This window comes from Schistosoma haematobium, chromosome 1, assembly GCF_000699445.3.
Source record: "Schistosoma haematobium chromosome 1, whole genome shotgun sequence".
NCBI classification, from domain to species: domain Eukaryota; kingdom Metazoa; phylum Platyhelminthes; class Trematoda; order Strigeidida; family Schistosomatidae; genus Schistosoma; species Schistosoma haematobium.
Window position 1 is genome coordinate 25399160 of NC_067196.1, and position 12364 is coordinate 25411523.

The 12364-nt window shown below is 34.5% G+C and overlaps 1 protein-coding gene across 1 annotated transcript in view; it reads right to left on the reverse strand.

The window, feature by feature from the left end:
- Positions 1–6480, reverse strand: part of GRIP1 (Glutamate receptor-interacting protein 1) — a 125931-nt gene extending 119451 nt beyond the window's left edge. The window contains exon 1 of the mRNA XM_035730535.2: positions 5411–6480. Within this exon, the coding sequence (XP_035588039.2) occupies positions 5411–5996 (586 nt within the window). The 5' untranslated portion in view covers positions 5997–6480. The remainder of the gene's footprint in view (positions 1–5410) is intronic.
- Between the last annotated feature and the right edge of the window lie 5884 nt (positions 6481–12364).

The following is a 12364-nucleotide window of genomic DNA, read 5'->3' on the forward strand; positions in this document are numbered from 1 at the left end:
CAGCATTTTAGGGTTTGTGGAGATTGTTAAGTTTTTGATTGAAATCATTAGTCAATTAAAGCTAGACCACCATGGAAAACCTAGAAGCAATGGACGGCCATTTCGTCTTAGTATGGAACTCCTCGGCAGTGCGCATCCACTATCCCGCACCCCGCGAGAATCGAACCCAGGAGCTATCGGTCTCGCACCAGGCGCTTAACCAACTAGACCACTGAGCCGGCATCCAGTGGTGTTAATGTCTAACCTCAACTAATCCACGAAATTGTGCGACCATCTTCCATTGTACTGAGGTAGACACCTGTTTCTACCCGACACGGATTAGCTGAGGAGTCCCATACTAGGACGAAACGGCCGTCCAGCACTTCCAGGTTTTCCATGGTGGTCTAGCTTCAGTTGACTGATGATTTCAATTAAAAATTATACGTTTACTAGTGATTGATTACGTAATAGATTTCTTAATATTTTATTAAGAATTCAATCAATTAATTGAATTGTACTTCATCAATGATACTGATTATCGATTGAGTTTTACAATAAATTAATTAAAATTAAAAATGTAAAAGTCATTGTATATTTCAACTCTGAATCACTTAAAAATTTTAAACTTGACACTATGTAAGATATGGATGTGTATTACTGAAAAGTTACAAACTAAATTGTAGATACTGTTCAATTCCTGTTAATTTTCAATGTTAGTGTTTGTTTTTTTTCCTTTTTCATAATGAACTATATTTTAACATTTCTTATTCACTTTACAAAAACACTGCAGTAACTATTGGTATTATTACGTTCATGCTCATAATGGTTTATAAGGACAAGTTATCACCTATATTTATCAACTAATATGACACTGTATAACACAAACATTCTCATTATTCAATAAGAAACAATATGTTATATATCTTGTTATAAAAATACTACAGATAAACATTCGAACAATATCCATTCAAAATATTAATAATCTGAACCAATTTCATAGAATTCATTTCGTGACATAGTCTAAGCCACTTCTTCAGAGAATGAATAAATTAATAATCAAATCAAAACTCATTCAACTTTAAACTTGATTTATTCTCTGAAGAAGTGGCTTACACAAAGTCACGAAACGTTAGAAAATCTAATTTTTCTACTCATTGGGATATTATAAATATATTAATGAGTTTATTGATAAGAATCTACCCAATGCTTAATTTATTCGAAACTATCAAGTCAAACTCTTGGTAATGATACCTACATTTTTCTATCACCTTTATTAAGAATAATAATAATGACAGAATTCATGCCAGTTTACTGGTATGATCAGTTTGATAAGGTAGTATTATTAAATCTAGAGAGCAGACATATATATAACTGAAAATATAACTGTGAATTATGAGAAATTAGATCAAAAGTCACTCTACAAAAATCAAAGAATAATAATTTTAGAATAATATTATGGTCAAGATCAAGTTGAGTAGGAAGAATCAATGCATTTGTATAGATTAAATCAGTTTTAAGGCATATCTCCAATAGTTTTACCTTTTACCTCTAACCATTTCAAGAAATCCATCCCTATTTGTATCTCAGTGTAACAAACATTGACATTATTCGCATATGTTATATCTTTGTTTAGCTTTCCTTAATTAGTTCTAATCAAATCCTATTCCGTCTAACATAATCTATTAGAGCTAACGTTAGCCAGGTATGAATACTGTCTAGTTCAACTGCTTCAGATTATAAGAGTTTAGAACCTCATTAACCAGTTTACCACATTCATATAAAACTACACATAACATCAACTTAATAGTTTTACTAATTATAAAAATAATATAATAAATAATATCAGATGAGAGTAAATAATGATTTGCCCAATTTATCCCACTTAACTTTCATGTTATATTTTACCATGATCTCCAATTATCAACAACTATGTTTTAAATCCTTAGTTTCTGCTCTTTGTGTGTGTGGGATTTCAATTTTCAATTCCATTTACAATGATCACTTTTTGTTTTCCTACTTTATAACAATGATTCAATTTACTAACTGTTATTATTATTATTATTGATCAATCCCCATGTTGTTGTTGTTGTGGTTGTGGTTGCTTTCTTTTTCCTTATTTCAGTTATGTAATTCAACTTTACCGGCACTGTTCACCTTTATATTTCATTTCTCTTAAAATCAATCAATACAAAGTAACAATTCTTTTTCTTAAACTTGTCAGTAAACTTGAATTCAGCCTGTTGTAAGAAAAAAAATTGTTAAATTTCATTATACCTTTCATCCTCAAGTCAGTTTTTCTTTATTCACATTAATTATTTCCTATTCAATTTACTTCTAACAATGTAATGGATGATTTAATCGTGGGGCTTTAATCGTTCTTCTGAACAAAATCATCAGCACAAACTTCATGTAGAAGTGAAGTGTTCGAATTTATTTGCATGTGGTTCACAGCTTTTCCTGTACACCTCAATGTTGATTGATTCTAAACCATTCAGCTCAGAGAACAAAACACCACTAAAATCATCCACCTAAGCTACAAATCTTTTCCACCATCTTAATAAAACTTTAAATGTGGAAATTACATAATAATTTTTTGTTTTGTTTGTAACTTAATAGTTGAATTCATGAGTCAATTGAAGCTAGACCACTATGGAAAACCTAAGAGCACTGGACGGCCGTTTCATCCCAATATATGACTCCTTAGCAGTGAGCTTCCATGATCCCAACTCACCAGATTCGAACCCAGGGTGTATCGGCTTCGCGCGCGAACACTTAACCTCTAGACCACTGAGCCGGTATCCAACAGTGTTAATGTCCACCTTCAACCAATCCACGAATACATGCATATTTTACGAAGACTATTACTTTGAATGTCGTGTTTTTATTTATCAGATTACATTATTCACATGTTTATTTGCTGAATTACTTCGCTGATCTTATTAATTTATAAACCAGATTTTATATGCGCAATGTTTGATATTTAAAGGTTGAAAATCAATGAACAGAAGCTGTGGCTCTACCAGTAAGGAATTTTGATATTTCTGAGAAAAATATTCACTCAAATAATGGAATCTGTATAAGTCAAAATGACTAGCCTAAATATTAATAAGATTCATTTGATACTGATGAGCATATCGGCTAGTTACTGGTGGACTACTAGTATACTTGGTTCAATTTTATAGAAGCTCTATTAACATATGAATAATTCAATGGTAATTTCGTTAACTACAGACTTCAAGTGACTGATAGAGTATACTTCTCTTCGAAGCTCTGTATGTTTCACTTAGATTACTACCCATAAATTATGAAACAAATTAATATATTTCTAATAAATTTCTTCAATCATTCAACAGTAATGAAATGAAACTGAATTATTTGGGTCACATCAAAATAAAGCTCAGTTGATGTGTGAAACTAGAAAGTAAATTACGGGTTTTAACCTGCTAATGTCTTAACCAAAGTCTCCAATGTTTTCACTGATGTTTATTGGAAGACATTCAGGAAGAATAGAAGTTCAACAAGAAATATATAACAATAGTATCGTGTACACTGTGAGTCCTGAAAGTTCTAGCTTCAATCATATGCAAGATTACAAGTTCACTGTGTGTAGGAGCCTTAAGTTATGAGTGCTTTCTGATTCTCATTATTTATCTAGTTAATGTCAGTTCGTGATGGAAATTACCATTTGCAATATAAAAGCGATTTTTGTATTTCCTATTGAATAACTTGGTGATATACTAAACAATAAGACGGAAGAACTGGTTGATCAAAAACAAATTTGTATGGTATTAATAAGTATCTAAAATAGGTAAATTATTGTACATAAAACCTTCTATCGACATAAATTGGTCTATACTACTTATATGATAATTTCATAAACTAAACCGAATTTAATTTGTTGAAGTCTTAAATTCTTTAAATTTTTCAGTAGTATTCATTGGATTAACCAAAAATCCCAAGTTTCATTACATCCTGATTTTATAAGAAAAACTAAGTTCAATTATATATGTAACTTAGAAGACATTTTTTTAGTTTAAAAATCTCTAAATGAATAGTGGTTATCATTACAGAAAGATATCAGTTAGATAATCAATGAAAATCACTTAAATTACTGAACATAAATTTCGTCTTCATTCAAAACTCCTATGTAGTGCCCATCCACAATCCCCCACACAAAATTGATCTCAGTACCTTTTAGAACATTAAATCGAAATCAAATGATCTGAATTATTATAATTACAATCGATTTATGACACAATTTTCAACTGTAAGTCATTATTGTTGTTTGTCTAGCTCCCAATGTCACTGAATACTAATATCAGTATTGATAGTTGACTGAATTTTAGGAAAAATTATGACTATTAGATTCGTCCTTAGAGTTGAATTTCCCGGGTTCAATCCCATATATATATAATACAACTTAATATGAATAATAACGCTGTTTTATTATATTTAGTATATGACTTACAATGGAATCTATAAGGCACGCTTCGTCTCATTTGGGGCTCGTCAGCTAGATACAAGTACATCTCAGTGTTGATGTCCACAATCTAACTTAAATCCACTACCTTTCTCTTCTATAATCCTTTAATAACACTTAATTATGTGTTTCTGACATATTTAAATAAAACACATGATTACCATATATATAATTACATTACAATTATCTAGGGAAATATTCTACAACAAGTGAATATCATTGTGATTAATTGTTTTCTTTTTATTTCATTGTCACATTGGTAATGAGAACTTCAAAAAGATAGTTAATTAAATACCAGTAAAATAAATCCTTCATCATAATAGAATTAATTAAATAAAAATATTTCTGAAATTTCTAAGCAAAATAACCGTTAAGATTTAAGTCGAAATAAGTAGGGTAAGAGATTTAGGGGGGATTATTAAGTTTTACAGTTTATATATGCTTACTAGTAATTAATTTCACGAGAGAAGTATTAGAGCTCTAATGAAAAACCATTACCAGTGAAGTTCAACCATTTCAGATGTGAAACAGTTACGCACTAATAGCATTGAAAGAAGGTTATGTAATATTGTGAATCAGTTGAATTTAGGAATGTGAACCATTAGATGTCGACTCGATGATCCTACGAAGTGACATTGAAAGGCCTTAGGTTGAATTCCCAGTTATGCCACGGTTGAGTACTTCTGAAGAGTCATATAGTATGATAAACAGTTGTCTAATGTTTACTGGTTTTTAATGGTTATTTAACTAGGGCCAGTCCATGATGTAAATTATGTAATAGAAAGTCTTAAAAAGAATAATATTTATTATGGTTTGTTTCTTAATACCGATGTCAGTAACTTCAGTGAATGTGGAACAGTGTCAATCTAAAATAATCCTTTCAATGATAAATGCGTCAAACCTTAATCAATGTAATCCAATCAATTTATTTTCTAATTTATTTATACTTACTTTCAATATTTTCAGGTTGATTATAAAATTTAGATTCATGAATTTCTGAACTAGTCGGTATACTAGTACTAGTATTAATTGTTGTCATTGTAATATTATTAGTTGTAATCGGTCCAGATAATGTTGTATAACTTCCTTGAATTATTTCACGATGACTATTATCCGTATTTAATCCATATTGTTTTAACTTACATTCATGTTCATTAGATGTTGGTAATTTTAATGAACGTGATAACAAATCCTTATGTTTCATTTGTTGTTTTCTATTCATTAAATCATAACGATTTGAGTTATTATTTTGACTAGGGAGTGGAGATAAAGATGATTGTTGACATTGATATGAATCAGATACAACATGAATAGTATTCTCTATTCCAGTTATTTTTTGATTGGTTAATAATTTGTGATCAGATTTTTCATTCGTTCTTAGTTGATTCATATTTGATTTATGTCGACATGCAATAATTTTCTTCTCTTGTCCCTTATTATTAATTGAATAAGTATATTTATTGACATTAGATGAAATAACATTATCCTGAGTTGCAGAAACATTGGAATGTTGCTGTTTTTGTGATTGTTGTTTCATGTTTGTTTGTTTGTTTGTTTGTTTGTTTGTTTCTACTTAATTTTTTCCCTTACTATTCTCTCGTAGACCCCAACTATGGTTTTTTGAAAAAAAAAACAAGAAGAAATCAATCAAATTCCAAGAATTTTTGTCTTTTTTGTTTACTTGTATGACAATATAATTAATAAACCCGAGTGTGTATCTCAGGTATGGTCACATGTGGAATTCGGCCAGTTTATTCATGCCGAAAAGTGTGAAATAAACTTGTTTAATCGTCATTACATTCACATACACTACTCACATGCACACATACCAACAAACATACATGTACAGAAAAAAAACATTTACAAAAGAGATTGTACCAAATGGTGTAGGCGTAGTAAAGACCGATCACTTAAATAATTGGATGTCATCAGTTAGTTTGGGAGATATGTGTTTGTATATCTACTATTCCATGTGTGTATTAATATATATACTTGTTTGTATGTATTGCATATGTGTAGTATTGACAACGACAGAATAACGATTGGAACGTATAGGAAACTATAAGGACATAACTGAAAAAAGGGACTATTAGTCAGACACGAAAAGCTATCCGTATGGTCAAATATTATGTTAACCGACGGCGAAACTAAAGACGAGTTCTATGATCGCAATACTAATTACAATGATCTAGTTTTAAATAAAGATACACTAGTCATTTGATTGATTAGCATTTGTTGATTTTCTTATAATTTGTGTTTCCCTAAGTCAATTAGAACACGTGTAGCAGAGGCCAAGTTTATGCATTCGATTAACAATCGATTGAATTCTAAGCTGTCAATATATTGGTTAAGGAAAAAAACGTGTCCTTTTAGTAACTACTTAACTGATGTAGTAATGACGATTAAATTCATAATATTACAAAGTAAATAGATAGTTGGGATCGTTAGCACATAATAGTGACCCACAGTACATAATTCATTAGCCGTTTAACGCTTGAAATCGACCTTTATAATGTTAGTGAAATAAACTAGAGAAAGAAATGTCTTCAAGTAGTGGGACTATTTTAATAGATCTACTTGAATGCACTCTTTAAATAACCAGTTAGTTTGTCTCACCTTGACCAACTTCCAGACTCAATCAAATATTACTGTTACACCTTGGATACCATTGTTTTCTTTAGTATTCACAATCAACCAAGAGTATACAAATTACAAATGTGAAACAGATTATTAGCTTGATATCACTTATATTTTTAAATACGTTAAAACTGACCGTCCATGGAATTTTCTCATGTCTTTTACTACTAAAAATGAGGTCATTGGAAAACACGAGATTAAAACTTGGTTCATATCAGATCGAATATAAAATAATCCCTAATCCCTTCTTTTTCGAGAAGAAACTCGGGGACTTCGGAAAAACACTTTATAAATACTTATATTTGTCTTCTTTTAGGGAGTAAAGATTTCGATTGAAACACTGTCAATGTTTAAATGGAGCACTACAAATATTTGCAAAAATTCTCAATACTTCCTTAAATTTATAGATTTTCACTCTGTATCCTTTAACTTCATGGAAAGCCTAGAAGCACTGGACGGCCGTTTCATCCTAGTATGGAACTCCTGAGCACAATAATTTACGTAGATGCGTAACAATAGGAAGTTATACAACGGTCTGTTTAACTATTATAATTGAAGGTATTCTAATTAATATGCTGAATAAGATTTCCCGAAATAGTGCATTTTCGGGCAGGTGGAACTAGATGAGCGCAATGAGCGGACAATCAAGCACAAAAGAATCATTAGTTCGTACAAATACCAAAACGGCCACAGCTTAAATAGGAGTGCAAATTTTTTATGACTGATTGTACTTCTCCTTACGTTCATCATGTGTCTGTACGACTTTGTATTGAATGTAGACTCTGTATGATGAGGAATGTACTCATTAGTATTAGAACTGACAACCGAAAGTGGAACGAACTCACCTGGGTCTATATAACGTATTCGATTGTCGCGACCAGCCTGCATATGAACCATAGGTTTAATGTCCCGTTTTAACAGACCTTTCGTAGATTGTGGGAAAGGAGTTTTTGAACGAAGGCGTTTTTGTTTAAGTACGTTGATCTTTTTTTCGTACAGTCTGGTTATTCTGTACTGAGTGACTATATCTGCTCTACTATCCAGGTCATGAAATTTCGTAGCAGTAATAGAATCGATGTTTGTTTTCAATATCTTGACACTTCTTGCTTGCACATCAAAGTGAGGGGCTTCGGATTCGTGCGGGAAAAATGGACAGTCGTTTTACAAACCGAATGGGTATGATCCATTTTACAACACTTGAGGCCTATGACATGATGAAATACACATGGATTTCGTAAGTGAAATTTACCACAGGCTTTACGGATGGGAAGTTTAGTCCTAACATGATTTACATTTTTCAAACGTTTGTTGCATCCTTACTCAACAAAAGTATCATTTTTGATCCAAATAGTCTGTTCTGAACTTAACGTTTGGGAGATTACTTTTCTTTTTGAATTTTACCTAAGTTAATAGTTGACTGTGCTTCTGCCTCAGCTTACTATTAGGCTTTTCAGTTTTTCACATCAAGGCTAGTTTCATTTTATCCTAAGCTTTTATACCACCTGTTTCTATTCATTTTATTCGATCTTAGCGTATTGCTTTTTTGTTTTACGGTTATAGACTTTTGCTAGGATCAGTTAAACAACTAACATCAACATAGTCATGAAGAAATCACGTAAGCGGCCAGGATGCCGTTTTGCTGCCATCTCTGGCATGCGGTATAACAAATCCAAAGGTTGGTTACACAAAGCGTGCACATATGTTACAGTAACTGCTTACAGTAGACTTGGTAAGTCAGACGATAGGTGAGTATGTGGCACGTGCAACATGAATACTGAGGACTTGCTGAGCAACATGATCATTTTCTCGACAGGTCTGCGGAAAAAGTTGTCAGCAAACCTGAAAATGGTGGTCCTGAAGTGGAAAGAATTATCCCGCTCTGCTCGTCTCGGATTCACTCATATCCGGATTCTAGGGGACTTCAATCTTCCTAAAATCAATTTCGCGGAACACACGTACATTAGAGTTGAAAACTCCATTGAAGCTCGGTTCTTCAACCTCATTGGAGATCTGGGATTATTCAAAAATGTAAAGTCGGCAACTCGTTGGAGAAACAGTCAGACACCGTCACGTAGATTGGGTATTTACAAACAAAGATTTCCTAATTGACAACCTCTCAGTCCTAGCTCTCCTGTGGAGAAGCGATCATGACGTCATAGTCTTCAGTTTATTCAGTAAAACTGGGTTAATAAATCCCACCGACAACAGGCACTTGAGTTTTAAACGGTTGACTGTGTCAGCTCTACAGGACTATCTACAACAGGTGGACTGGAAAGTTCACCCTCAACTTGATGTGGATTTCTTACTGCACACGATCTTATGTGCTACAAGGCAGTTTGTTCCGCAAGTGGTTCGCAAAATCTACAGGCAACCTGCAGTCATCAAGAATCACACCCTTTGCTTGCTAAGCCGCAAAAGGCACTTCTAGGCAGAATACAAACGAACTGGTAACAAAAGCGCATACAAGTGATTCAAGCAAGTAAGGAACATAAGCACAAAGGCAATCAGAAAGGACAGGCTTCTCTACCAGACGAAGTTCATCGATAATTTCTTTCAAATCCGAAAAGCTTGTTCTGCCATGCACCTTCTCTTCGACGAGCCGAAATCAGAGTTTCCCAACTGTTAGGTCCTAATGGCTCAACCAACAACGATGGTGACGCCGCTAACCTTTTGGTCGGACAGTACTCTTGGACATTTCAACCGACCCACATTAACTATATTGATAAAAGCTTCATATGCGAATGCACAAGTATTTCATAAATGAATCTGAGCGCTGACTTAGTGTACCAGAGACTGCAGCACTGAAAAAAGACTCTTCCTCTGACCCGGATATGGTCCATTCTGTTATACTGATGGAAGAAGCTTCAATCATGGCAACACTAACCAGCGTGGTGTTCTCACATTCGCTAGGCCGAGGCATATTACCGTAAATTTGGAAGCTGGATCACATTATACCAATTATCATAGGAGGTTGACGCAGCGTACCTTCAAGCTACTGACAGGTGGCACTTATCTCTATACCCTCAAAACTTATGGGGTCCCTGATATGCACGATTACTCATTATCCATAAACTTCTTTCCGCCCCAACAGCACGGTTTCAGAAAAGGTTCCTCTTGTATAACCAACATGCTGACTTCAGTGGGCAGATGGACAACCATCCTTGATCGCAGGGGGTGGTTGACGTCATTTACCTTGACTTCCTAAAAGCATTTGATAGGGTCAACCATATATGTCTTGCCAATAAGCTCAAATGATTAGGTATCAAATCACCTCTAATTGATTGGCTCACTTCATATCTAAAAAGTCGACATTCTAAAGTCAGGGTTAACTATGGAATATCCTGGTAGGGTCTCCAGAGTTCAGTACTAAAACATCTTTTCTTGATTTGTATAAACGACCTTCCATAGCAGGTGCCGTCAGACTTATTACTCTTAGCTGATGATCTGAAACCTTTGGGAGAAGTAAGTAACCGAGAGGTTAAAAGGGCACTTCAGGAGGATCTGATTCGAGTTCAAAGTTGGGCAGATTGTGACGGACTTACCTTTAGCACTTCAAAGTGTAAAGTAGTCCATCTGAAACATGTTACAGATTACAACCTAGGTAACTCCCCCTCAGAGATATCCGAAGTTGAAAAGCATCTGGAAGTGTTGGTACCCTATGATTTCACGTCTTACGTTAACTGTAACAAAATGCCTCCCGAGCGAATCTTGCACTAGAAACGTTGAAGCGTATCTTCGGCCGTTTCGACGGGAGAACTTTGCACACAAACTTCCACAGTTTTATTCGTCCCAATTTACAGTACGGAAACATAGTATTTCCCCCCTTACCCCAAAACGATAAGCAAACACGTGTCCAGCTCCGAGCCACGAAATCAATTCGAAAGGCGCCTCCAATCACTGAACCTTTACTCATTAGAGTACAGGCTTCTTAGAGGTGACCTTTTAATGGCTTACAGCACTCTGAACATTTCTGGACATCTCCTTAAACACCTATTTAGGCATAGTCCCAACTAAACCCCTAGAACTACACCCAGAAACTGGAGATATAACACAGCAGAATGAACCTTTTACTCCTTGCCAGTAGTCAAATGCTTGAATTCACTGCCGGTTGAGCTAGTCTAAGCAACTTACTAGGAGTCCTTTAAGAGAAAACTTAACATATTCTTAAGGACTAAGGACAGTATCATACTATCATTTACCGACTTTTCTTTTTCCGCTCTTATCCATAATATACCTAGGTCTCCACCTGGAGGTATCGGTGTTTCACTGCCATTAGATACGGAAGCCTGTTAAGTGAAAGCTTCTTCTATTCCGTTCAGAACCATTTGAACCATAAGCATTTACCGAACATGTGCCCACCTTTGTAACCTGATTTGCAACTGTTCAATTAATTGACATCCATGTTTTCACGAAAACGAGAATTATCATTACTTAAACGCCTACGTGGATGACCTTGAGTACGAATAGGACTAGAATAACCATGTGAAGTAGTGAAACTATTGATGACATGGAACTGGATTTCATGAACTATTTTATAAGTGATAAACTCAGTTCTAGCATCTTGGAATGATCACTTCGGCACTTGTATAATCTCCCTCGCCGGATTTAGTATGTTAATTCTTGAAATTAATTGATCACATGGCTGCACGTGAAGTTGGTCAACATGATTACACTTGGTGTCTTGTTTCTACAACTCAAGGATGCATTCTCCAACCTTCTGGCTCTCCTGACGAAACATTTTATGAGGTTTCGCTCTTCCACGGCATTAGAAATTAGTATGCTTTACATGATTTAGTAGAAGCTCTTTAGGAGGTGCATAGGAAAATGAAATAGGTTTATCTGGGAATGCCAAGTATTTTAGTAAGTTGTAGGCATCCTTTCCGATGAGTGTAAGGAAGTGAGCCTCAACTTTACCATCCTTGTCATCTCTCCTGGTCATACTTCAGATTTCAAACCTATCCATGTGATCTCCGAGAGCCTCAGAATTCGAATGTATATCCAACCGTCCAACCGCAGGCTCCATCGTGACACCAGAGTAGATGATCTATGTCGAATAATTGAGGGCCTACTAGAGTTAGACGGGAACAGTGTGACGAATCAGCTAACCTCGAAGACACACCTCAAGGTCAACATCTTACGTGGATTACCATACCAGCGTATCAAGGTACTATAGAAGCTTTGAAGACTGTACAACACAAAGGACGTTACTACAGAAACATATAAGTTAAAGTAGATACAAGCGAAAGTAAAACCACCGCCGCATATGCC